Source organism: Bos mutus, chromosome 25 (assembly GCF_027580195.1).
Source record: "Bos mutus isolate GX-2022 chromosome 25, NWIPB_WYAK_1.1, whole genome shotgun sequence".
Taxonomy (NCBI): Eukaryota; Metazoa; Chordata; class Mammalia; order Artiodactyla; family Bovidae; genus Bos; species Bos mutus.
In genome coordinates this window covers 14,663,676-14,686,913 of record NC_091641.1, presented here as the reverse complement: position 1 = coordinate 14,686,913, position 23,238 = coordinate 14,663,676, and the positions used below count along the sequence as shown (strand labels likewise).

The following is a 23,238-nucleotide window of genomic DNA, read 5'->3' as shown; positions in this document are numbered from 1 at the left end:
AGAGTGCGATACCCTGTGACCAATAAGTATCTTCTCCTCTCATAGCAATGTCTTGCTGTTTACATGTTTGCCTTCTCCACTGACACCAAAGCTGGGGCCTTGTGGTTTGTGTTTTCCCATCCTGCTGAGAGATGGCTTACACAATCAGCCTCAAATTAGATTTGTTGAATAAGTGATGAACAAATACCCACTCTGCCTTCCTCCTAGGGTCCAGAGGTCCAAAGTGGAAGATTCTTCCCAGAGCCTCTCTTAGGGGTCTGAAGACACCCTGGCATCTACCCTTTCCCATCCCCTGGTTCATTGACATTTCAAGGTCAGGGGGAAACTTTCTTCTGTACAATAAGGGAACGTGGGAGAGGTGGGGTGGGGCAGGAGATTTGCATCCACCCCAGCCTAGGTTGCAGAGACAAGAGAAGCGAGTCATATCATCTCTGCTTAGAAAGACTCCTGGACACAGTGTTTGTAGGCTGCCTGCCCCTTTCTCTGCTTATTTCAGTTGTATTCTCCACCCCCACCTCTGAGTCATGCTGACAACTTCCCTCCCTGCATCTGGCCTCCTGAGCTTCTCTCTGCTCACTGGCTTCCTTGGCATCTTGGTCCAGCTCTTCCCTTTGGGGCTCAAGTGCTCTGATGCCCACATCTGACCTTCTTGTCATGACCAGGACCCGGGTTTTTCTCTTGCTGTTGATGGGTAAGCCGAGGGTCATGGTGGGGAGGAGAGGATGGGGGTCGAGCTAGAGAGAGAGCCAAGAATGACTTTTCGAACTCAGGCTTTAGGGGAGGGATCTGGAGTTATACCAGGTTGAGGATCTGGGGTTTGTGGAGGTTGAGAGGATGCTGAATCAATTTTAGGGGTGTTCGAGAGAAAATGCTGGAAGAGAGGCCAGTTGCCTGGACAATGCAGAGGTGTCTCGAGTAGGCAGAAGAAGTCAATCATGTACTCTGTCTGCTGCATCTGTTCGGCCCCAAGTTTTCCTGAATTCTCCTTCATGGGAGCCCTGAGGGAGGTATGGGGAAAGAGGTCTATTTGGGCGTTGCTCTGTGGCAATGGAGAAATGAAACTTGGTAGCAGACTAGTGGAGGACAGCTATCTCTGGACCATCTGAAGGAGGCAAACAGGGCTGAGAGAGGCCTGAGGCTGGGGGTCCAGAAGCCCAGGAGATGCTGGGGCATTATGCCTGGAGGGGTAGTAGGGGGAGGCAGCCTGGGAGCAAAGAAGATGGAGGAGGTGGGAGACCCTTCCTCAAAGCTTGTCTCCTCGCCTTCCTTCCCAGCCCCGGTGTCCTCTCTCTGCTTCAACTTGGACACAGAGCAACCGACAACCTTCCGTGTGGACAGCCCTGGGTTTGGACACAGTGTGGTCCAGTATGCCCAATGGTGAGGACAGTGTGGTGTCTTTGGCTTTCATCAACTCCTTCCCTGCACAGGGCTGGTCTCTCCCCACATCCTTCCCTTATTCACAAACTCTCCTCTGTCTGCCATGGCAATTTCCCCTAAGGCTATGAAGAACTGGACTGAAGAAGGGCCATCTTGCGATGTCAATGACCACAGCTAACTTCATTTTTTATCGAGCAATCACTAAGTGCCAGGCACCTTTGGATGGGCACTGATTTCATCCTCACAGCAACCATATGATGTAGGAAGCCACCACTCAACAAATGTTTATTGAGCATCTATTACTGTATGTCTCAGGAGCCAGACATATACTAGAGAATGAAAGAAACCAAAATCTCTCTCATGTGGACTTTAGATTGTTATGAATCTCCACTTTACAGATGAGGAAACTGAGGCTTAGAGAGGGAAAGCAAACTGGCCAAGTGGCAGTCTGGCTCCAGCATCCATGATCTTAGCTGCCATGCTCTTTTCTCCCCCAGGCTGGTGGTTGGAGCCCCCCGGGAGGTAAAGGCTGCCAATCAAACAGGCGGCCTCTACTCGTGTGACTACGGCACGGGGAAGTGTGAGGCCATCCCCCTGCAGGGTGAGTGGCTGCCCGTGGCTGGCACCCAGGTTCAGGCTCCCATGCTCTGTGGGTCTGTGGGGAACACAGGAGACTCACTCCCTGGCTTCAGCTCTGTCTGCAGACCCTGAGCCTCAGACAGGCCTCCTGACCCTCCCACAGTCTCCCCTCCCATCCCACCCCTGCGCCCCCATAGCTCCATCAAGACCAAAAGCTCCCTTCACCTGTCAGACTGCCTCATCTCCTAGAGTTGAGGTGCCCCCTGCCTCCTCTGACCTGAAGGTGACCATGCATACATCTGTGCCCTCAGTGCCTCCAGAGGCTGTGAACATGTCCCTGGGCCTGTCCATGGCAGCCACCACCAACCCCTTTCAACTGCTGGTGAGTTGCCCTGGGTCACAGGAGCATCCTGAGAGAATGCGTGGGGATCTAGGGCTCTGGTGCTGGGGGTCTCGTGGAGGGTGGGGGTGCTTGGACGGGAGGGTGTGACAGACAACCCTTCCCACCAAGCCCCTCTGTCCCCAGGCCTGTGGCCCCACCGTGCACCACGCATGCCGGGAGAACATGCACTTGACCGGGACCTGCTTCCTGCTGGCCTCCCCGTTTCGGCAGGTCAAGAGGATCCCGGCTGCCCTGCAGGGTGAGTGTTTGGGGCCACTGAGTCCTTTGAGGAACCTACACGCATTTGACAGGGGCTTGCCGTGGGGCAAGGAACACTCTTACCAGAGTGGATAAACCAGAGGGATCCATAAAAAAAAATTTCGCTGGAGGGCACAGTGATTCCAAACATGCCTGGAGAGGCCACCACCTGCTTTTACACCTGCCTCATCACTATGCCAGTGCAGGGCCTTTCTAGGGCCTTTCTCTCTCTGAGCTTCAATGCCCTCGTCTGTTTGATGGGAATAAAAGCACACCCGACACTGTGAATAACATAGACGGTCCACGGCCAGGGTTCAGCTCAGTGCCTCAGTGGCGAGGGCTCAGTTTATGCCAGCTGCTACAATTTTTAGAGTGAAGGACATTTATTTTCACCCATTGTACCCTGTGGTATATAACCAATTGATTTGTGCAGCAGGCTGGGAAAGGTGATGAGGATACAGGCAGTCTGAGCAGTGTGCATGTATGTGTGTGTGTGTGTGTGTGTGTGTGTAAATGTGTACGTGTGTGTATGTATATGTATGTGCATGAGAGTGATATATATATATATTTATGCGTGTTTGTGTGTATGTTGTGCGTATGTGTGTGTTTGTATGTGTGTATGTAATGTATATATGTATTTGTGTGTTGTATGTATGTTTATTCGTCTGTGTGTATGCATATGTATGTGTGTGATGTTTACGTGTATTTTTGCATGTTGTGTGTACACTTGCCTGTGTGTTTGTGTGTGTATGTGTATGAGTGTGTGTATGTGTTTGTGCATGTTGTATATGTTTGTGTGTGTTGATATGTATGTGTATGAGTGTGTATGTGTATATGTGTTTGTGCATGTTGTGTGTATGTTTGCATGTGTATGATGTATGTATATATGTGTTTGTGCATGTTGTGTATGTGTATGTTGATATGTATGTGCATGAGTGTGTATGTGTGTATATTGCATGTATGTTTGTGTGTGTTATGTGTGTGTGTGTGGTATATGTGTATATGTACACGTGTGTGTGTGAGTACAGGTTGAGGACCCGGCTTCCCCTGTGCTGATGGGGATGGGGGATGAGGAGGTGAAACAGTAAGCTTCTCAGACCCCACCTGGGGCAGACCAAGGCCCCTTCCTGGTTCCACATTCACACCCAAGCCCTTGGGGAGACTGACATCCGGGGCTTTGACTGGGGTGCCCCTCCCAGCACCTCCTAGGCCCCTGGGCTTCCACCAGGACACCCTTATTTCTGCTGGGAAGCCTCAGAGGCAGAAGGGGGAAGCTAGGGGCTAGACAGGAATCTCCATCAGAGAGCCAAGTCAAGCGGGACTCCCTCTTCTTTTTTTAAAAAAAAATATTGATTTAGTATTTATGTTATTTTTGTCTGCCCTGGGTCTGCTCAAGAACTTTCTCTAGTTGTGGAGGGCGGGGGCGTGGCGGCGGCGGGGAGGGTGGGGGCGTGGCCGGGGGCGCGGAGGGTTGTGCTACTCTTTGCTGTAGTGTATAGGTTTTTATGGCACCCCACTCCAGTACTCTTGCCTGGAAAATCCCATGGACGGAGAAGCCTGGTGGGCTGCAGTCCATGGGGTCGCTAAGAGTCGGACACGACTGAGCGACTTCACTTTCACTTTTCACTTTCATGCATTGGGGAAGGAAATGGCAACCCACTCCAGTGTTCTTGCCTGGAGAATCCCAGGGACGGGGGAGCCTGGTGGGCTGCCGTCTGTGGGGTCGCACAGAGTCGGACACGACTGAAGTGACTTAGCAGCACAGGCTTTTCAGTTTCGGTGGCTTCTCTTGTTGTGGATCACGGGCTCTAGGATGCGCCGGCTTCAGTAACTGCGGTGTGCAGGCTTAGTTGCCCCCCAGCATGTGGGATCTTCCAGGACCAGGGATCTAACCATGTCTCCTGTATTGGCAGGCAGATTCTTAACCACTGGTCCACCAGGGAAGTCCCCGAGCTGTCTCTTCTGAGGATGGATTTTGTTTAAATATTTAACAAAAGTAGTTTGGTGCTGACCCCGAGACAGGGGCTGGAGCAGTGTCCTGTTATTGCTGGACAGTGGGGACGGTGGGAGAGAAGGTGGAGAAAGGCCAGGGGGCGGGACACGGACAGTCGAGGTAGAAGGAGGGGCCCCAGCCTCTCACCATCTGGACTGGACGAATTGTCACTTTTTAATCAACCAGGTGTGAGCAGCTGAATCACAGATGTGGCCTCTTTAGAGACTTTGGGAGACCAAGGGATCCTGTTCTAGGCAGGAGTCAGGGCAGCTCCTGGGAGGGAAACTCCTCGTCTTGTGGCCAGGAGACCCGGGCTTTGTGAATGTCCCTCTGGGGACTGGTGCCATCTCCTCCCCTAGAGTGCCCAAGGCAGGATCAGGACATCGCCTTTCTGATCGACGGCTCAGGCAGCATCTTTTCCAGCGATTTTAACAAAATGTTGAACTTCGTGAAGGCCGTGATGAGCCAGTTCCAGCGTCCCAACTCCCAGGTGTGCCCTCGAGGGCGGGAAGCCGGGTGTAGCTCCGCCCCGCCCCGCCCCGGGGAGGCTTGTGGGAGGAGCCTCGAGGTGGCGTTGCCTCGGCCTGACCCTCAGCGCTGCTTGGTTCTCCCAGTTCTCCCTGGTGCAGTTCTCCAGCACTTTCAAGGTGCACTTCGCTTTCAAAGACTTCGCTACCAGCTCAGACCCACTAAGCCTCCTGAATTCCGTCCGGCAGCTGCGACAATGGACGTTCACGGCCTCAGCCATCCTATTTGTCACGTGAGTCCTGACTCCTCCCAGGTCCTCCCCTAAAGCATTTGAGTCTTCCTTCACGGCCCCATCTGTCTCGGTGCGGAAGGGAGGTGGGCACTGAAATTCAGGCTGTGGTCTCCTGACCAAGCCAGGGGCCTCCGGGTGGGACAGAGCATCCCCTCGTTCTCACAAAGGCATCAGGGGCCAAGCAGCGGCTCATTTCGCTGGCCTCTGGACCTTCATCTTCTCTGACAGAGATAAGCTGTTCAGTGCCGCCTACGGGGCCCGAAAAGATGCCTCCAAAATCCTCATCGTCATCACTGATGGGGAGAAAACAGAAAACCTGGGTTACGAGGATGTCATTCCCCGGGCTGAGGCCGCCGGCATCATCCGATATGCAATTGGGGTAGGATGGGGGGATGCCCTTACTCTACCTCCTCCTCTCAAGTCCTCTTAAGGCACCTTCCCTTTCAAGGACAGAACCCACCAGCTCTCTTAGCTTCTTCTGCCTTCAGGATGAAAACTTTGTCCCAGCCTGGAGGACTCTCATCCTTTTCCTTAAACTCCTCCATGCTGTCTGAGCCTCATTTTTCTTGCCTGTTCGCTGGCTGTAATTATATTAACCTGGCAGGGTTACTGGAGGAGCCCAGCATCCAGCAGGCATGTTATAGTTTGGATTATTTTCACTGAGTTGGTCTTTGCTGGGGACAGGTGGGATCAGCATTTCGATACAAAAAGTCCTTGAAAGAATTAATCGACATTGCCTCCACACCCTCTGAAGAGCATGTATTTCAAGTGGAGAATTTTGATGCTTTGCGAGACATTCAGAAACAACTGAAAGAGAAGATTTTTGCCATTGAGGGTAAGTCAGAGATGGAACTACTTGTTTCAGAAGCCCTCACCTATAAATCCTTTTTCTTCTAGAACATGGACTCCTTTGTCATGGGCCAGTTCCTCCCTTTGGGTATTTAGTCTCCAACATGAGATCCTCCTGGGCTTCCTCAGTGGCTCAGTGGTAAACAATCCACCGGCAATGCAGGAGCCACAGAATACGTGGGTTTGATCCCTGGGTCAAGAAGATCCCCTGGAGGAGGGCATGGCAACCCACTCCACTATACTTATCTGGAGAATCCCGTGCACAGAGGAGCCTGGCAGGCTACAGTCCATGGGGTCACGTAGCGTCGGACACAACTGAAGCAATCTAGCACATAGCACACACATGAGATCCTCTTAAAGCTGAGATTCTCCCTGAACCTAGCAAAGCTTGTCTTTCCCCCATAGAACCTAGGTGTCATACCTTTCCCTAGGTACACAGACCATAAGCAGTAGTTCCTTCGAACTGGAGATGTCTCAGGAGGGCTTCAGTGCTGTGTTCATGCCTGTAAGTGGGGCCCCTTTCAGCCCATTGATGTAGGGTTAGGCAGAGACAGAGGGAAGGCAAGAGTGGGTATCTGATGAGTGGGCGGCAGGCATTTCTTCAGAATAGGCTGTCTTTTTCCCACCTGCTCACCCTGGAATCCTTTCCTTCCAGGATGGACCAGTTTTGGGGGCTGTGGGGAGCTTCAGCTGGTCTGGAGGTGCCTTCCTGTACCCCCCAAATAAGAACCCCACCTTCATCAACATGTCCCAGGAGCACGTGGACATGAGGGACTCGTATCTGGGTGAGACAAGGCTGCGGTTGGGGGCTGGGCAGGAGATGGGCTGCCTGGGAAGGACAGGGGCCCGGGGGTGGGGGATGAGGGGACGGGGGTGGGGAAGCCTCGGTGCTGACCCTGGCCCCTTCAGGTTACTCCACAGAGCTGGCCCTTTGGAGGGGGGCACAGAGCCTGATCCTGGGGGCGCCCCGCCATCAGCACACCGGGAAGGTGGTCCTCTTCACCCAGGTGTCCAGGCAATGGAGGCCACAGGCTGAAGTCACAGGGACCCAGGTTGAGTGTGGAGGGGGTCTTCAGGGGCAGAGAAGGAGGAGAGGAAGCGGGTGCAGGGCCTCTGGGGGAGGTGTTGGTGTCTGGGGAGAGGTGGGACTCAGCCCAGGGCGTGCCCCTGGCAGAGGGCAGACAGGATGACTCCCAACTCTGCCTTCCAGATCGGCTCCTACTTCGGGGCCTCCCTCTGCTCTGTGGATGTGAATGGAGATAGTAGCTCTGACCTGGTCCTCATTGGGGCCCCTCATTTCTACGAGCAGACCCAGGGGGGCCAGGTGTCCGTGTGCCCCTTTCCCCGGGGGGTGAGTAGTGATGAGACCCGGGCTGGGTGGGGTCTGGCTGTGGGATGGAGGGGTCGCCTGGGGTGGGACCTGACACTGTTTTTGTTCTGCAGAGAGCTAAGTGGCAGTGTGATGCTGTTCTGCGAGGGGAGCCGGGCCACCCCTGGGGCCGCTTTGGGGCAGCCCTGACAGCGCTGGGGGATGTGAATGGGGACAGGCTGGTGGATGTGGCCATTGGGGCCCCGGGAGAGCAGGAGAACCAGGGTGCTGTCTACCTGTTCCATGGAACCTCAGAACTGGGCATCAGCCCCTCCCACAGCCAGGTGAGGCTTGGTCACAATCCCTTTTGCCACAAACCTCCTCCTGGCAGCTTCCTGTCTTTGACACTGCCACCTGGATAATTCTTCTTTCCCTCATCTTACCTCTTTTGCCTAGAACTGGGCACCTAGTAGGCGTCAAGCAAAATCTGTGGAGCTTCCAAAATGGAAACATTGGTAATTCTTTAATTCGTATAGACGGATTCTTGGTGGCTCAGATGGTAAAGAATCTTCCTGCAATGCAAGAGACCTGGGTTTGATCCCTGGGTCGGGAAGATCCCCTGGAGAAGGGAAAGGCAACCCACTCCAGTACTCTTTCCTGGAGAATCCCATGGACAGAGGAGCCTGGTGGGCTACAGTCCACTGGGTCACAAAGAGTTGGACATGACTGAGCGACTAACATTACTTTGTATGGTGACTTGATACTTTCTCCACCCAAGTCTTGCAATCCCCTAGCAGTTTTACCCCATACACAGGCCAGGCATTAGCAAAGACATTTTAAAGATGAAATCTGGGGCATGGAGAAGAGAAGTGCCGTGACCTGTGCAAGGTTTATAGTGGATCAAGAATCGTGGTGAGGGAGGTTCCAACCTCTTGTCTCTGACCGGGAGCTCCACCTCTATCTGGCTCGCTTTGCCAATCGGTTTAGTTCTGGGAGCCTCAGTCTGCCTGTCCACCTACCCCTTCATCTCCCTGGATGTCATGACTTTATTGTCTCCTGCCGTCAGTAATCCTGCCGATTACCCATAGGCAGGAGCCCTTCATTGGGTGGGGCAGGCTGAGAAGGGAGGGAAAAAGTTAAGGAAGTCTCAATTAAAAAATAAGCAAAAGATCTGAAAAGACTTTTCTTCAAAGGTGATATACAAAGGATCAATTCGCACGTAAGAAGATGTTCAGCATCATTAGTTGTCAGTCATCAGGAAGTCAAAACCACAATGAGACATCAGTTCAGTTCAGTCACTCAGTCGTGTCGGACTCTTTGCGACCCCGTGAATCGCAGCACGCTAGGCCTCCCTGTCCATCACCAACTCCCGGAGTTCACTCAGACTCATGTCCATCGAGTCAGTGATGCCATCCAGCCATCTCATCCTCTGTCGTCCCCTTCTCCTCCTGCCCCCAACCCCTCCCAGCATCAGAGTCTTTTCCAATGAGTCAACTCTTCGTATGAGGTGGCCAAAGTACTGGAGTTTCAGCTTTAGCATCATTCCTTCAAAAGAAATCCCAGGGCTGATCTCCAGAATGGACTGGTTGGATCTCCTTGCAGTCCAAGGGACTCTCAAGAGTCTTCTCCAACACCACAGTTCAAAGGCATCAATTCTTCAGTGCTCAGCCTTCTTCACAGTCCAACTCTCACATCCATACATGACCGCAGGAAAAACCATAGCCTTGACTAGACGGACCTTTGTTGGCAGAGTAATGTCTCTGCTTTTCAATATGCTATCTAGGTTGGTCATAACTTTCCTTCCAAGGAGTAAGCGTCTTTTAATTTCATGGCTGCAGTCACCATCTGCAGTGATTTTGGAGCCCCCAAAAATAAAGTCTGACACTGTTTCCACTGTTTCCCCATCTATTTCCCATGAAGTGATGGGACCAGATGCTATGATCTTTGTTTTCTGAACGTTGAGCTTTAAGCCAACTTTTTCACTCTCCACTTTCACTTTCATCAAGAGGCTTTTGAGTTCCTCTTCACTTTCTGCCATAAGGGTGGTGTCATCTGCATATCTGAGGTTATTGATATTTCTCCCAGCAATCTTGATTCCAGCTTGTGTTTCTTCCAGCCCAGTGTTTCTCATGATGTACTCTGCATAGAAGTTAAATAAGCAGGGTGACAATATACAGCCTTGACGTACTCCTTTTCCTATTTGGAACCAGTCTGTTGTTCCATGTTCACACCTATTAGGATGGCTAGAATCAGAAAGACAGATGATAACAAGTGTTGATGAGGATGTGAAAGTATGTGGCATACTAAACCACTATAAGTGGGAATGTAGAATGATGCAGCTACTTTGGAAAACAGCTCTTCAAAAGGTTAAACTAGAGTTACTGGGTGACCCGGAAGTTCCACTCAAGAGAATTAAAAACAGGTCCGTACACAAAAAAGTTACACATGATTGTTTATTTTAGTGTTATATGTAACAACCAAAAGGGGGAAATAATCAAAATGCCCATCTACTCATGAACAGATAAAGAAAATGTGGTATACCCACACAGTGGCATATTATTCAGCCATGAAAAGAATGAAACACTGACGCATGCTACATGTGTCAACACAACATGCTACAACATGCTACAACATGGATGAACCCTGAAAACATGCTTAGTGAAAGAAGCTGGATCCATCAAAGGACCACATATTGTGTGATTCTGTTTACATGAAATGCCCAGAATAGGTAAATCCACGAAGTCAGAAAGTGGATTATTGGTTGTCAGGGGCAAGAGGTAGAGGAGAATGAGGGACATGGGGGTGACTGCTAAGGGACCCTTCTAGCCCTGATACTCGTCATGGTAAGTTACTGAGTAGTGACCGTATGCCAAGTGCTGTTCTAAGAACTCCATGAGTTAGCTTATTTAGTGCTCTGAGGTGTTATCATCCTAGATGAGGGATAAGGAAACTGAGGTACAGAAAGACTGACCCCTGGCTTAAGATCTCATGGCTCATAAGTGAAGGAGCCAGAATAGGAACCTGAGATGAACTAGCCAAGTGAATGAATGAAAGTCAGGTCACCAGCCCAGTCTTTCCAGCTCTACTTCTTCATTTATGTCCTAGAAATCTTTTGTCTCTAGTCACTATTTCTCTACTCCCACTTCCTTTTTTTAGGTACTTCTTGGAGTTGTCTTTTTTTTTATGGCTCACCCCTCCATTCTGTCTCCCTCATCCCCTCTTCCCTGTTCCTCTTGTTGCTTCTGTTCAACTTATTTATCTCACCCTCAACCTGACTTGGGCTTCCCTGGTGGCTCAGTGGTGAAGAACTCACCTGCTAATTCAGGAGAGGCGAGCTGGATCCCCGGGTCAGGAAGATCCCCTGGAGAAGGAAATGGCAACCCATTCCACTCTTCATGCCTGGGAAATCCCATGGACAGAGGAGCCTGGTGGGCTATAGCACCAGGTCGCAAAAGAGTCAGACACGACTGAGTGACTAAATAATAACAACAACCTGATTTGCCGCTCCCTCTCTGGCCAGCGGGTCACAGGCGCCCAGCTCTCCCCCAGCCTCCAGTATTTCGGGCAGTCGCTGAGCGGGGGTCAGGACCTCACCCAGGATGGACTGGCAGACGTGGCTGTGGGGGCCCAGGGGCACGCACTGCTGCTCAGGTAAGGACACATACCCACTGGGTGGTCCCAGGCCTGCGAGGACACCAGCCTCTCTAACCACCCTCCCTGGTTGTCCTCCCGGAACCAGAGGCTTGTTCTCAGATCAGTGTTCTACCCACAGGACCAGACCTGTGCTCAGGATGTGGGCGAACATTCACATCACACCTGCAGAGATCGCTAGGTCTGTCTATGAGTGTCAGCAGCTGGTGACCTTTCCGCATGATCTGGGCAAGGCCATTGTCTGCCTCCAAGTTTCCCAAAGTTCCAAGAACCAGCTGGGTGAGTCGTTTGCCCCCTGACCCAAGATAACATGACCCTGGGAGTCCCCAAGCCCAGGGCTTCTGTCTCTTCCCTTGCCCTTGCCCACTTGGGGAGGTCCTCTTTCTCTCTCAGCCTTTTCCATCCCCCACTTTCCCCTACAGTTAACCTCCAAAGCATTGTGACCTTTGACCTAACCCTTGACCCCGGCCGCCTGAGTTCTCGTGCCATCTTCCAAGAAACGGGGACTCGGAATCTGACCCGTGTTCGAGAGCTGGGGCTGAAGCAGCACTGTGAGGCTGTGAGGTTGCTCCTTCCGGTGAGGAGTCCTGGGGAGGGAGGCGACCCTGAGGCTGGTAGGGGGTGGTGGCTGGGTAGGGACGCAGGAATGTGTTCTGGTCCTCGCCTTGGCTCCACCCCCAAACGGCAAGTGGAAAGCAGGAGGGGCTTAACACAGGTTAGCTGAATGACTAAGGGAGTGAAGGATGGATGAGGTTGGCTGCATCAGCTGCAGGCTACACGGCTGGATTTCAGGTAGAAGCCTAAGGCTGCTTTGGAGAGCCATGGGGCATTGGGCTGGGATTCTTTTATCCAGCCACTCCTCTGAGACAGGTCCTGTCCTCGACACTAGGGAGCCAGCAGTGGACAAAATGATCATGACCAGAGGGAGCTATGGGGGAAGATCAGAAGCGAATCAAATTCCTAGATAATAGATGTCGATAATATTCCTAGATAATAGATAATAGTGAAGAAAGAGAGATAAAGCTGAAGAGAGAACAGAGAGGGTTTCAGGGGGCTATGGGGAACAGTCTGGGGAGACCCTGAGTAGAGTGAGGGAGCCCGTGGGAGGCTGGGGGAAGGATACTCAAGATGAAGGACAACCACAGCAGTGGTTCCACATGCAGATCCTAGTGATGAGTGTTTACGAGGGGCTGTGGGTTGGTACCATTGTTACTGCATTTTACGAATGAGGAGATGGGACCCAGCTGGTGGCTGCGAGGGTGCGTTTCTTGCTTCCTCCTGTATCCATCCCCCAGGACTGTGTGGAGGACTCAGTGACCCCCATCATCTTGCGTCTCAACTTCTCCCTGGTGGGCAAGCCCATCTCTAGCCTAAGAAACCTCCAGCCTATGTTGGCAGTGGACGCCCAGAGATACTTCACAACCTCTGTGAGTCCTGGGGTTGGCCTTTTCCAGAGGGGTTGGAGGGGGTGGACTCTAGATCTTGAGGGAAAACCCTGCTTTGCCTTCCCTCTCAGCTCCCCTTTGAGAAGAACTGTGGCGCGGATCACGTCTGCCAGGATGACCTCAGCATCTCCTTTGGGGTCTCAGAGTGAGCGTCCAGCCCCTTAGACCTACTCTAGTTCCCCAGGCCCTCTCCTGGAACCCAGGGCTCCTGTTCCTGGCTCTTCTTAACATCTCTACCCAGGGCTCTGGACCCAGATACACTGTCCCTGTCTCTCCCCCCACTTCCCAACTCTGTATTTCATCCCCACCCCATTTTCAGCCTTGGTCACAGAATCACCTTCTCTCCTCTGCCCCAATGCTAGCTTGAAGACCCTGATCGTGGGTAGTAACCTGGAGCTGAACCTGAAAGTGAGAGTGTGGAATGATGGCGAGGACTCCTATGGAACCGCAGTCACCTTCTTCTACCCTCCAGGGTTGTCTTACCGACGTGTGACTGGGGGCCAGGTACTGTCCCCTCTGGGAAAGGAAAGGCTGATGGCAGGGGGCCAGCAGAGACTCCTGTGTTGGGTTCAATGCTCAGGCAGGTCTTCTACTGTTTAGCATTCTTGAAAGCCAAGAGAGCTGGACTGATCATGGTTAGATGGATGTGGCTGTGTTTGCTGTGACATGCCTCAACTCATTCTGTGTTCAGCTCTGAGCTTGGCATTTTAAGAATGACAGTCAGGAATTAGTTCCCAGGACGATGCTAATGTGAGAAGCGCGGGGACCCTGCCTTCTATTTCTTTATATTACACATAGTATAACTATTTCTCTTTTAAAGGAGAACATAACTCAGCCTTCAAATATTTTAAAACACTCTTCCTGGGGAATTCCCTGGTGGTTCAGTGGTTAGAACCCAGGGTTTTCACTGCCATGGCCCAAGTTCAATCCCTGGTTGAGGAAAACTAGGATTCCAAAAGCCTTGTGACTCAGAAAATAAAATAGAAAAGAAAAAATTAAGTAAAATACTGTCCTGTGGAAGATGAGTTGGATTTATTGGTTACTGTAGATTAGAGCTTGGCATACTTTATCCATAAAGGGCAGAGAGTAGATATTTCAGTTTTGTGGGCCCCACAATGTCCTCATTCTTGCTGATGTAAAGTGAAAGCAGCCATTGACAATATGTGTATGAATGAGCATGGCTGTGTTCCAATAAAACTTTATGTATACAAATTGGTGCTGGGCTGCCATATGGCAATCCCTGTTCTAGAAGACAGAACCAGGACCACAGGGAGTCAAAGAGAGATTTTTAACAAACATTTTATTATGAAAAATTGTGTTAAACATTTACAAAAGAGGAGAGTGGTTCAACAAACCTCCTCCTAAATTATTGCCCAGATTCAACGATCATCAGCATTTTGTTACATTGTTCATCTGTTTTTACCCTCTCTTGGTTTAAATATTTTAAAACCAATCCCAGATACCCTGTCATCATACATCTTCCTGTTTCACTGTTCTGGACAGTAGAACTGTCTTACATGACCCCATAGTCATGATCACACCCAATGAAATGAATAATTTCTTGGTATTTAGACCATAATCAAATTTCCTTAATTGTCTCAAATATATCCTTTTAAGTGGTTTATTTGAACCAGCATTTAAGCTAGGTCCACATTTTATGTTTGGTTGTTCTCCCACGTGTCTCTTAAGCCAGTCTTCCCAATGGAGGCTTACTTTGATCAATGCATGACGAAATACATGATGAATGTATTTCTAGGAATGTTTGTCTAGGATTGACAAACGCCAGCTGCCCTGTGAGGGTGAACACACTATCACTGGAGGTACTTCTAGACACACCAACTAGATGCCAGTGTGGATCTTTTTTGGATACGGCTTTTATTTACTTTTTGAAAATATTTATTTACTTGGCTACGCTGGGTCTTATTTGTGGCATGTGGGATCTCTTCCTTGACGCATGGGAACTCTCAGTAGTGGCATATGGGCTCTACTTCCCTGATCAGAGATTGAATCCAGGCCCTCTGCATTGGGAGCGTAGAGTCACAATCGCTGGACCACCAGGGAAGTACCAGATACTGCTTCTAAAAATGAGCTATAATATTCACATTTTTGGACACAACTTAGAATGACTTAACATGACTTGGATATCAGCTGATCTTAAGGAGTTATTGTTAATTTTGTTGAGTCTTGTGCTTATGTTAAAAAATACCCGTATCTGTGGCTGGTATTCACTGAAGTCTTTCTAGATCGAAAGTATGTGATATTAGGAATGTGCTTTAAATAATTCAGGGGAGAAAAAGTGGAAAACAGGTGAACAAAACAGAGTAGAAAAATGTTGGTAATTTAATGTGAGTGATGGGGATATGGGGTGGATTTACCTTGTCTTTCCACTTTTGAGTAGATTTGAAATTTTCATAACACAAATCTTTTAAAAAGAACTGTGAATTAAAAAAAAGGGAAATGCTATTAACAATATATCTGGGATTTCTACCTCAGGAAGAAGTTTGATCAGATAGTGTTTAAAGATTAAAAAAAAATTTTTAAGTCACACCAATTTCTTTATTTTTGGCTGTGCTGGGTCTTCGTTGCTGTGGGAGGGCTTTTCTCTTGTTATGGTGATTGGGGGCTACTCTCTAGTTGAGGTGCTTGGGCTTCTCCTTACGGTGGCTTCTCTTGTGGAGCATGGGATCTAGGGCCCCAGGGCCCCAGTAGTTGTGGCTCCTGGGCTCCAGAGCACAGACTCAGTATTACATGGGCTTAGTTGCCCCAAGGCATATGGAATCTTCCAGGACCAGGGATCAAACCCGTGTCCCCTGCATTGCAAGGCAGATTCTCAACCACTGGACCACCAGGGAAGCCCAAAAATTTAAAACAAAACAAAACATAACCTTAAGGTAAATTGCAGGTAACTGTCATTTCTGTATAGAGTTTTGTTGGGACACTAACAAGTTCTCACCTGCCTTGGTTCATCTGTGCTTCCCCAGAGCCATCTGCAGTCGCGTTCCCTGCGCCTGACCTGTGACAGCGCCCCCGCCGGGACCCAGGGCACCAGAAGCACCCGCTGTAGCGTCAACCACCTCATCTTCCGTGAGGGCGCCCAGGTCAGCCTCGCTTCTGCCCACTCCTCCTCCCCGGCCCCGACGCGGTCCCACTCCTCGGTGACCTCCTCCCATTTCTGCCTCCTCCCCAGGTCACCTTCACGGTCACCTTTCACGTCTCCCCCACGGCCACCCTGGGAGACAAGCTGCTTCTTGCCGCCAATGTGAGCAGGTGAGCTGGGCCAGGCCCAGGGCAGCGCCCCTTCCCTCTCAGTCTCCTCCCCTGGGGAACTTCCCAGCTGGGATCCTCCTCTTTTTCCAGTGAGAATAACAGCCCCAAGACAAGCAAGACCGCCTTCCAGCTGGAGCTCCCCGTGAAGTATGCCGTCTACACCGTGATCAGCAGGTGCCACACCACGACCTCCAATGGGTCCTCGCCCATTACACTGTGGGGTGCAGGGAATTCTCTCTCTGTAGGAGCTGAACCTCTGCCGAGTTTAAGTTTGTTTTGTTTTGACCGTGCTGGGTCTTCATTGCAGTGCTCAGGCTTTCTCTAGTTGCAGCTCACGGGCTTAGTGGCCCCATGGCATATGGGATCTTAGTTCCCTGTGTCCCCTGCATTGGAAGATGGATTCTTAACAGGGAAGTCCCTCAAATTTAAGTTTTATTACTACCCTTTCAATAAGTAGATGACACCACTAGCAGCACTTACTAATCAATCAAGTGCTTTTTGTGGCTATTGATAACAATAATTATGATGTTATTATCGTTATAGCCCACATTTAATAGAGGCCCCAGGACAAGCTGGGGTGTTTTGGAGGGGCCCTTCTTAGAGAAGGATGACACTTCAGAGTAGGAGTGGGGGTTCGAAATTCTGTGGTGCAGGTGAAGGGCAGGTATACAAGGAGTGGAGTGGGGCAGGGGAGGGGGCACGGAAGTGAGAGCAGCCCCCTGGTGAGGAGCCAGGCTGGGGACCGAGGGCAGCCTCGAGGTGTGGTTACAGCGATACCCAGTGGACAGTCTGTGTTGGGCCCACCCCCATCTCCAAACCCCAGGCCCAGAAAAGCTGAGGAGGGAATTCTCTGATGGTCCTGTGGCTAAGAGTCTGAGGTTTCATAGGTTTGATCCCTGGTCAAGGAACTAAGAGCTCACAAGCAGAAAGGAAGAAAGAGAGAGAGGCGGGAGGGAGGGAGAAAGGAAGGAAGAAAGAAAGAAATACTGAGGAAACAGGAGAGAAGGGCCCCAGGGAAGACCCCAGGGAGCCAGAAAGGGTGGGTCCAGTAGACATTCGTCAGCAGCATCAGCCTGAATCTCCCTACACCTTCATCTGGTCCCACCGGCCCATCTGGCCTCCTCCGAGTCCACAGAGGCCCTAAAGGAAGACCCAGGCACAGAGAGGGCAGGCCCTGGCCCCCTCCCCCCGGGTCAGACAGAGCTCTCAGCAGTCCCTGTGACCCCACCCCCCTGCCTGGCTGCCCTGGCGGTCTCCTCCCTGGACAGCCTCTGCAGGAAGCCTGCACCTAGCCTGCAGCCCAGCCCCGCTCCCTGAACCATCCCATTACCCTAAGTCACTCCCGACCAGCCCAGGGGCCCTCTGATCACCCGTCCTGTCATGCTCCCACCCCAAGTCTCCTCAGGAGGCCCTAACGGAACTTCTCATCCGCCCCTGCCTCCTCTCCCTGCAGCCATGAACAATCCACCAAGTACCTCAACTTCTCGGCCTCACAGGAGGAGGGCAGCAGGGAGGCCCAGCACAGATACCAGGCACGCGTGGTGACTTGGGAACATGGCCTGGGGCGGGGGCCCAGGAGCCAGAGATCCGAGAGGGCAGGGGGTTCGGCATGATCTTGGCCCTCACCGACCTCCATGCAGGTGAACAACCTGGGGCAGAGGGAGCTGCCTGTCAGCATCGACATCTCAGTGCCCATGGAGCTGAACCAGGTGCCCGTGTGGAAGGACATAGAGGTCCTCAACCCCCAGGTACTCAAAAGGCTCTATGGGTCCTCCATTAATGCCCTCTCCCTGGACTCCCTGTGGTTTTTTGGTTGTTCTTTAATGGCTCAGTTGTGTCCAACTCTTTTGCAACCCCATAGACTGTAGCCCACCAGGCTCCCCTGTCTGTGGGATTTTCCAGGCAAGAATCCTGGAGTGGGTTGCCATTTCCTCCTCCAGGGGATCTTTCCCGATGCAGGGATCGAACCTGCATCTCCGTCATTGGCAGGCGGATCCTTTACCACTGAGCCACCAGGGAAGCCCTACCTGGACTCCTTGGTCTTCGTGAGTCCCTGATGACCCCTCACATGCTTTCTCCCTGTGCCTTTTTCCTAGAACCCCTCCATTCAGTGCTCTTCAGAGAGAACAGCGCCCACAGAGTCTGATTTCCTGACCCACTTTAAGAAGAAGCCTGTCCTGGTGAGAGGGCCCTGGGCGGTCCCCCACTGGAAGCCAGACTTCAGAGGGATTTGATTCAGGAATACGTATTATATCAGATGGATGTCTGCTGAACAGCCTGCTTGAGCTCCAATGTGGCAGCTCCTCTCAGATCAGACAGTTGAACGCTGCCTTCTACCTTCAAACCCATCTTTCCCTAGCATGATGCCACTTCTCTGTCTCTAGGACTGCTCCATCGCTGTCTGCCTAAGGTTCCGCTGTGACATCCCCTCCTTTGGCATCCAGGAGGAACTTGACTTCATCCTGAAGGGCAACCTCAGCTTCCGCTGGGTCAGCCAGGTGTGTAATTCTAAGAGCAGAGTCCCTTCCCAGACTCATGTGGAGCCTGATGTGTCTGTGCCTACCTCAAGCCAGGGCGTTTCTCTATCCCCGAGCCCTCCTGCCCATCCAACTACAGCTAGTTCCCAGCTCTCCTCTTCTCTTTTGCAGACACAGCAGAAGAAGGTGCTGGTCGTGAGCGTGGCTGAAATCACCTTCAACAGACTCGTGTATTCTCAGCTTCCAGGACAGGAGACATTTTTGAGAGCTCAGGTAGTGACCATGTGGTAGGGAGGGGCCGGGCTGGTCGGACAGTTCCTGATGCTAAAACCGTGATGCTGAGTTGGGGGCTTGCAATCCTGGAGAGAGGCAGGATGGATGGAGAGCCCCAGGCAGGACAGTTGTTCCTAAGCCCATGAGTCCTTCTGTATCCCACCCCTTGGAGCAGAGCCTGATGAAGGAGGGGAGGAAGTTCAAGGGGACCTGGGAGGAGTCTGGGACAGCAGGAGTCCTGAGCCTTTCTGATGGGGTCATCTCTACTCCAGACGGAGCTGGTGCTGGAGAAGTATGAGGTCTACAACCCCATCCCCCTCATTGTGGGCAGCTCTCTGGGAGGACTGCTGCTCCTGGCCCTCATCACAGCCCTACTGTACAAGGTGAGTGTTTTTATCCCACTCCTGAGACCGCCAGCATTTGATCCCACTCTTTCTATAGTGTAAGAAAGAGCTCACCGTGGAGTCAAGCCTGTGACTCCAATTCTTCCTAAAGAGATCCCTTCCCACCTGTGACATCTGTTGTTGTTTAGTCGCTAAGTCGTGTTTGACTCTTTTGCGACCCCATGGACTGCAGCTCACCAGGTTCCTCTGTCCACGGGATTTTCCAGGCAAGAATACTGGAGTGGGTTGCCATGTTTTTCTCCCAGGGGATCTTCCTAACCCAGGGATCGAACCCATGTCTCCTGCATTGCTGGTGGATTCTTTACTGCTGAGCCAGCAGGGAAGCCACCTGTTACATCACTTGTCCCCAGTGGACTCCATGTCTTTCTGTCTGATTCTCAAGCCTCCTCTAATCTGTCTCCATTTCTTTTCTGCTCTTCTTCACCTCTTTACATGTTTCCCTGGAAGGCAAATTAGAACATGAAAGCCCTGGATTTGATGTTGATGCCACCACTGATTCTTTCCTTGGCCATTGGCATGTGTTTGGCCCATGATGGGTCTTGGTTTCTCATTCTGAAGGTGGTTCTGCCCAGCTCACAGAACTGTGGCAGAGTCTAAGTGACACTGTTTATTTAAAGTTCTTAGTATAGTGCTGGAACATAGGGTTCCAGAAATGATGATCACTGATCCTCTCCATCATCTCTTTTCTTCTCATCCACTGGACTTCCTGATTTTTTCTCTCCTTCCTCCCTAACAGGTTGGTTTCTTCAAACGTCAGTACAAGGAAATGATGGAAGGAGCAAACCAACAGACTGTCCCAGAAAACGAGACAGGAAACCCCCAAGCTGCCCAATAAGATACTGCCTCCCATTGTCCTACTGTCTCATCTGAGAGGGTCCCTGGCCTTCTCACTTTTGCCCGATAAGCAACTACCTCCTATTCTCCTTTGAACCTGCTCTCCCCTGAGCGATTCCCTAGCCTGGTTACTCTCACCCCAGTCAGGCCTGATGGGGAAGCATTCCAAGTGAGGGGAGCTGGGATCAGCTGCTTTCTGTCCTTGAGAGGATGCAGTGTGTTTGCACAAATCACCTTGCCTGGGAGGGGGCATTGGTCTTGTCAAGGCTCCAGCTGGAAATCCCAGGACAGGATCCTTGCTGTGCAACCTGAGGACTTGACTTGGAATTTCTACCTAGAAATCCATGGACAGAAGCCTCAGGCTCCAGTCTCTGTTCCTCCACTAACCACCGATGATCTTCCTAAAATACAGTACTAAACCTGCCACGCATCCTCATCCATCCTCAGAGGTTCCCCCTTACTTACAGTATAACTTCTGAACTCCCCAGCTTGTGAAGCAATACGCGGATGCTTCTTACAAACCCTGGGATGTATTGAAGATGACATCATTTGCATATGGTTGGTGACTGGAGAGCACTTTGAAGTCCTCTCTCAGGCACCTGCTGCCCCTAAATAAGGTCATTCTTATTATAATGCCACCTGTCTCAGCATAACGGTCAATGTGGTGCCTGGTGCCGAGCTGGGAGTCAACGCACAGCGGGCCATTCACTGGACAGCTCCTACTGCTGCCTCCATGAAGGTGCTCGGGCCACGTGGATGTTTTAATTAGAAAAACAGAAGGGGAGGCACTTAACCATGTGATTTGAGGGGAAGCCGTTCCTTCACCTCCACCCCAAATTATCACCCCATCCACCATAGGGTCCCAAACCCTTTTGAATTTGGAAGTTGGGGGGTCTCCAGAAGGACCAGTTATGATGAAATTCATTAAGCTGGGCTCCAATTTAGACCTTATGAGAATTGGGGTTTAGAGTGTTGTTTTTCAAAATTTGCTCCACAAACCTCCAAAGGTTTCCTAAATACTGTTTCAGAGGGGGAAAAAAAGACAAGAAACAATTTTAAACCCATGCATCTCACACATTTGATCCCAGTGACTTTCACAGAAATCCTGCCATATCCTTATAATTGTGCTCCTAAAGCTTGTCCCTGGGCTCCAAAGACAGTAGTTTAACATTCAGGCAATGGTGCTATTTTCATATAATTTTCCTGTGTGTGTTATTGTTTCCCTTCATTATATGTGCAATTTTCACGGTTTCCATTGTGTTGTGTTATATGCCCAAATCACAAAAAGGGATTGATAGCTCAAAAATTATTCATCAAGGGATAAATATTGTAATTAAAAAATAAAAGAGAATTGGTGCAACTAGAACAATGTCATCAAAGTCAGTACTGAGCGAGATTGCACTTCATATTACTATAGACACGTATGAACGCTGGGTTGAGTGATTGTGAGCTGAGAAATTAAAATGTGTCTAGGAAATATACCATTTGAAAATTGGATTTTCTTGGATCAGGTATCTATTTGTTCCTAGGTTGTTGTCCATTATGAAACTTTGTCCAGTCATACCATAATTTTTAAAGGATTTTTTAAAGCAACCATGAATTAGTTTTATTTATTTACTAATTTTATTTTTTGCCTGAGTGGCATGTGGGATCTTAGTTCCCTGACCAGGGATCGAACCTGCACCCCTTGAATTGGAAGCTCCGAGTCTTGACTACTGGACAGCCATCCACCATAGTAGTACCATAATTTTATCAAAGCTGTTGTGTCATTTTCAAACAAAGTATAATGGCCTCTCACATAAAGCCACAGAGATTTCTTAGAATGACTGCAACATATGACTGCCCCATCTAAGATCAATTAATTTCATCGGAAGATAGAGAAGACAGAAAAACCCCAGATGCATAAATCAAAGTTGCTGATGTAGCAAAAGCATGTGCAAGTAACATAATTTCCAAGAAGCTTATAAAACCAACCTTGAGGTTAACGTCTGTATCAGAAAGTTGCTTTTGGCTGCAAGTAACAGGAGCCCACGAAGTGCATAAAGGCATATACTGATAAAAGGCCTTCACGCAAGAGGTCCAGTAGAGCCCTGGCCACTGAGTCTCAAAATCAATTTGATTTTACATGGGAGGGGCAATAGTGCACCTTTCCAGTGCTGCCCAAGGCTGCCTGCACAGCCTCACTGCACGTCTTAGGTAGCCCAAGATCTGCTCCTGTTCTCCTTCCCTACATTAGTAAAATGGGCTCATTACATTAGTGATAGACTATCTTTTTATTACTTATTTTTAAAATTTTTGACTGCGCTAGGTCTTCATTGCTGCATGCAGCTTTCTCTCATTGCAGTTCGAAGGCTCAGTAGTTGTGGTGCATGGGCTTAGTTGCCCCAAGGCATGTGGGATCTTCCCAGACTAGGGATCGAACCCATGTCCCCTGCATTGGCAGGCAGATTTTTTTTTTTTTTTTTTGGCAGGCAGATTCTTATCCTCTGGACCACCAGGGAAGTCCCGATGATAGAGTATTAACAGAGGAAGACTTGTCTCTGCTCAGGACACTCTGCAGATTCTGCTGGAACATGTTTGAGGGAGAGGATGGGTGGTGAACCCACAGAAAAGTCAAGGCCAGGCATCAACATGTAGTTTTGGGGAGTCCTTTGGTCAGGTAAGCTTCCCTTGTGGCTCAGCTGGTAAAGAATACCCGTGCAGTACTGGAGACCTGGGTTCAATCCTTGGGTTGGGAAGATCCCCTGGAGGAGGGAAAGGCTACCCACTTCAGCATTCCAGCCTGGAGAATTCCATGGACTTTATAGTCCATGGGGTGGCAAAGAGTAGGACACAAATGAGTTACTTTCACTTTTACTTTGGTCAGGTAAGGTGCATACTGTCCCAGAAGCTGTGATTGATGGGGAGCAACCCTTTCCAACCCCTAAGAATACAAAGGAGGTGCAAGACTTTGTGGGGGTTTGAGGTTTGGAGGACTTATATTCCCCACCTGGCACAGTGCCTCCATCTCTTATACTGCCTGGTAAAGGAAGGAATGAAGGCAGGAGGAGAAGGGGACAATAGAGGACGAGATGGTTGGATGGCATTACCAACTCAAAGGACATGAATTTGAGCAAGCTCCAGGAGTTGGTGACGGACAGGGAAGCCTGGCGTGCTGCAGTTCACGGGGTCGCAAAGATTCGGACACAACTGAGCGACTGAACTGAAAGTAAGGGCACGTATGGGACTGGGGATCAGAGTGACGAGCCACCTTTGAGAAGCCAAGACACTAGTGAAGCAGATTAAAGCTCTGGGCATCCCCCAAGCAGGGCTTCCTGGGAGGTAGACGCCTGTGACTCTGGAAGGTATGAGGTGGGGACAGTCGCAGAGACAGCAAGAGG

General features: G+C 50.5%; 1 protein-coding gene across 1 annotated transcript; it reads left to right on the top strand.

Annotated features, from left to right (window-relative positions):
- Nucleotides 1-538: 538 nt before the first annotated feature.
- On the top strand, nt 539-21,335 carry ITGAX (integrin subunit alpha X). The gene is made up of 30 exons (XM_005886966.3): nt 539-691; nt 1,275-1,377; nt 1,875-1,978; nt 2,268-2,338; nt 2,483-2,597; nt 4,949-5,079; nt 5,204-5,349; nt 5,578-5,728; nt 6,034-6,184; nt 6,630-6,703; nt 6,854-6,983; nt 7,108-7,250; nt 7,409-7,549; nt 7,642-7,851; nt 11,028-11,158; nt 11,280-11,437; nt 11,581-11,735; nt 12,454-12,585; nt 12,675-12,748; nt 12,966-13,107; nt 15,585-15,701; nt 15,791-15,870; nt 15,961-16,044; nt 17,324-17,402; nt 17,511-17,618; nt 17,967-18,050; nt 18,255-18,368; nt 18,519-18,620; nt 18,893-19,003; nt 19,761-21,335. The coding sequence occupies exons 1-30, from the start codon at nt 631-633 to the stop codon at nt 19,857-19,859; spliced, it is 3,501 nt and encodes a 1,166-aa protein (XP_005887028.2). The 5' UTR covers nt 539-630; the 3' UTR covers nt 19,860-21,335.
- Nucleotides 21,336-23,238: the final 1,903 nt, after the last annotated feature.

Excerpts from the sequence above, each read along its gene's own strand:
- ITGAX (XM_005886966.3), top strand. The coding sequence starts at position 631 with ATGCCCACATCTGACCTTCTTGTCATGACCAGGACCCGGGTTTTTCTC. Across the intron at positions 5,080-5,203 it reads TCCAGCGTCCCAACTCCCAG|TTCTCCCTGGTGCAGTTCTC; the intron begins GTGTGCCCTCGA and ends TGGTTCTCCCAG. Across the intron at positions 12,749-12,965 it reads ATCTCCTTTGGGGTCTCAGA|CTTGAAGACCCTGATCGTGG; the intron begins GTGAGCGTCCAG and ends CCCCAATGCTAG.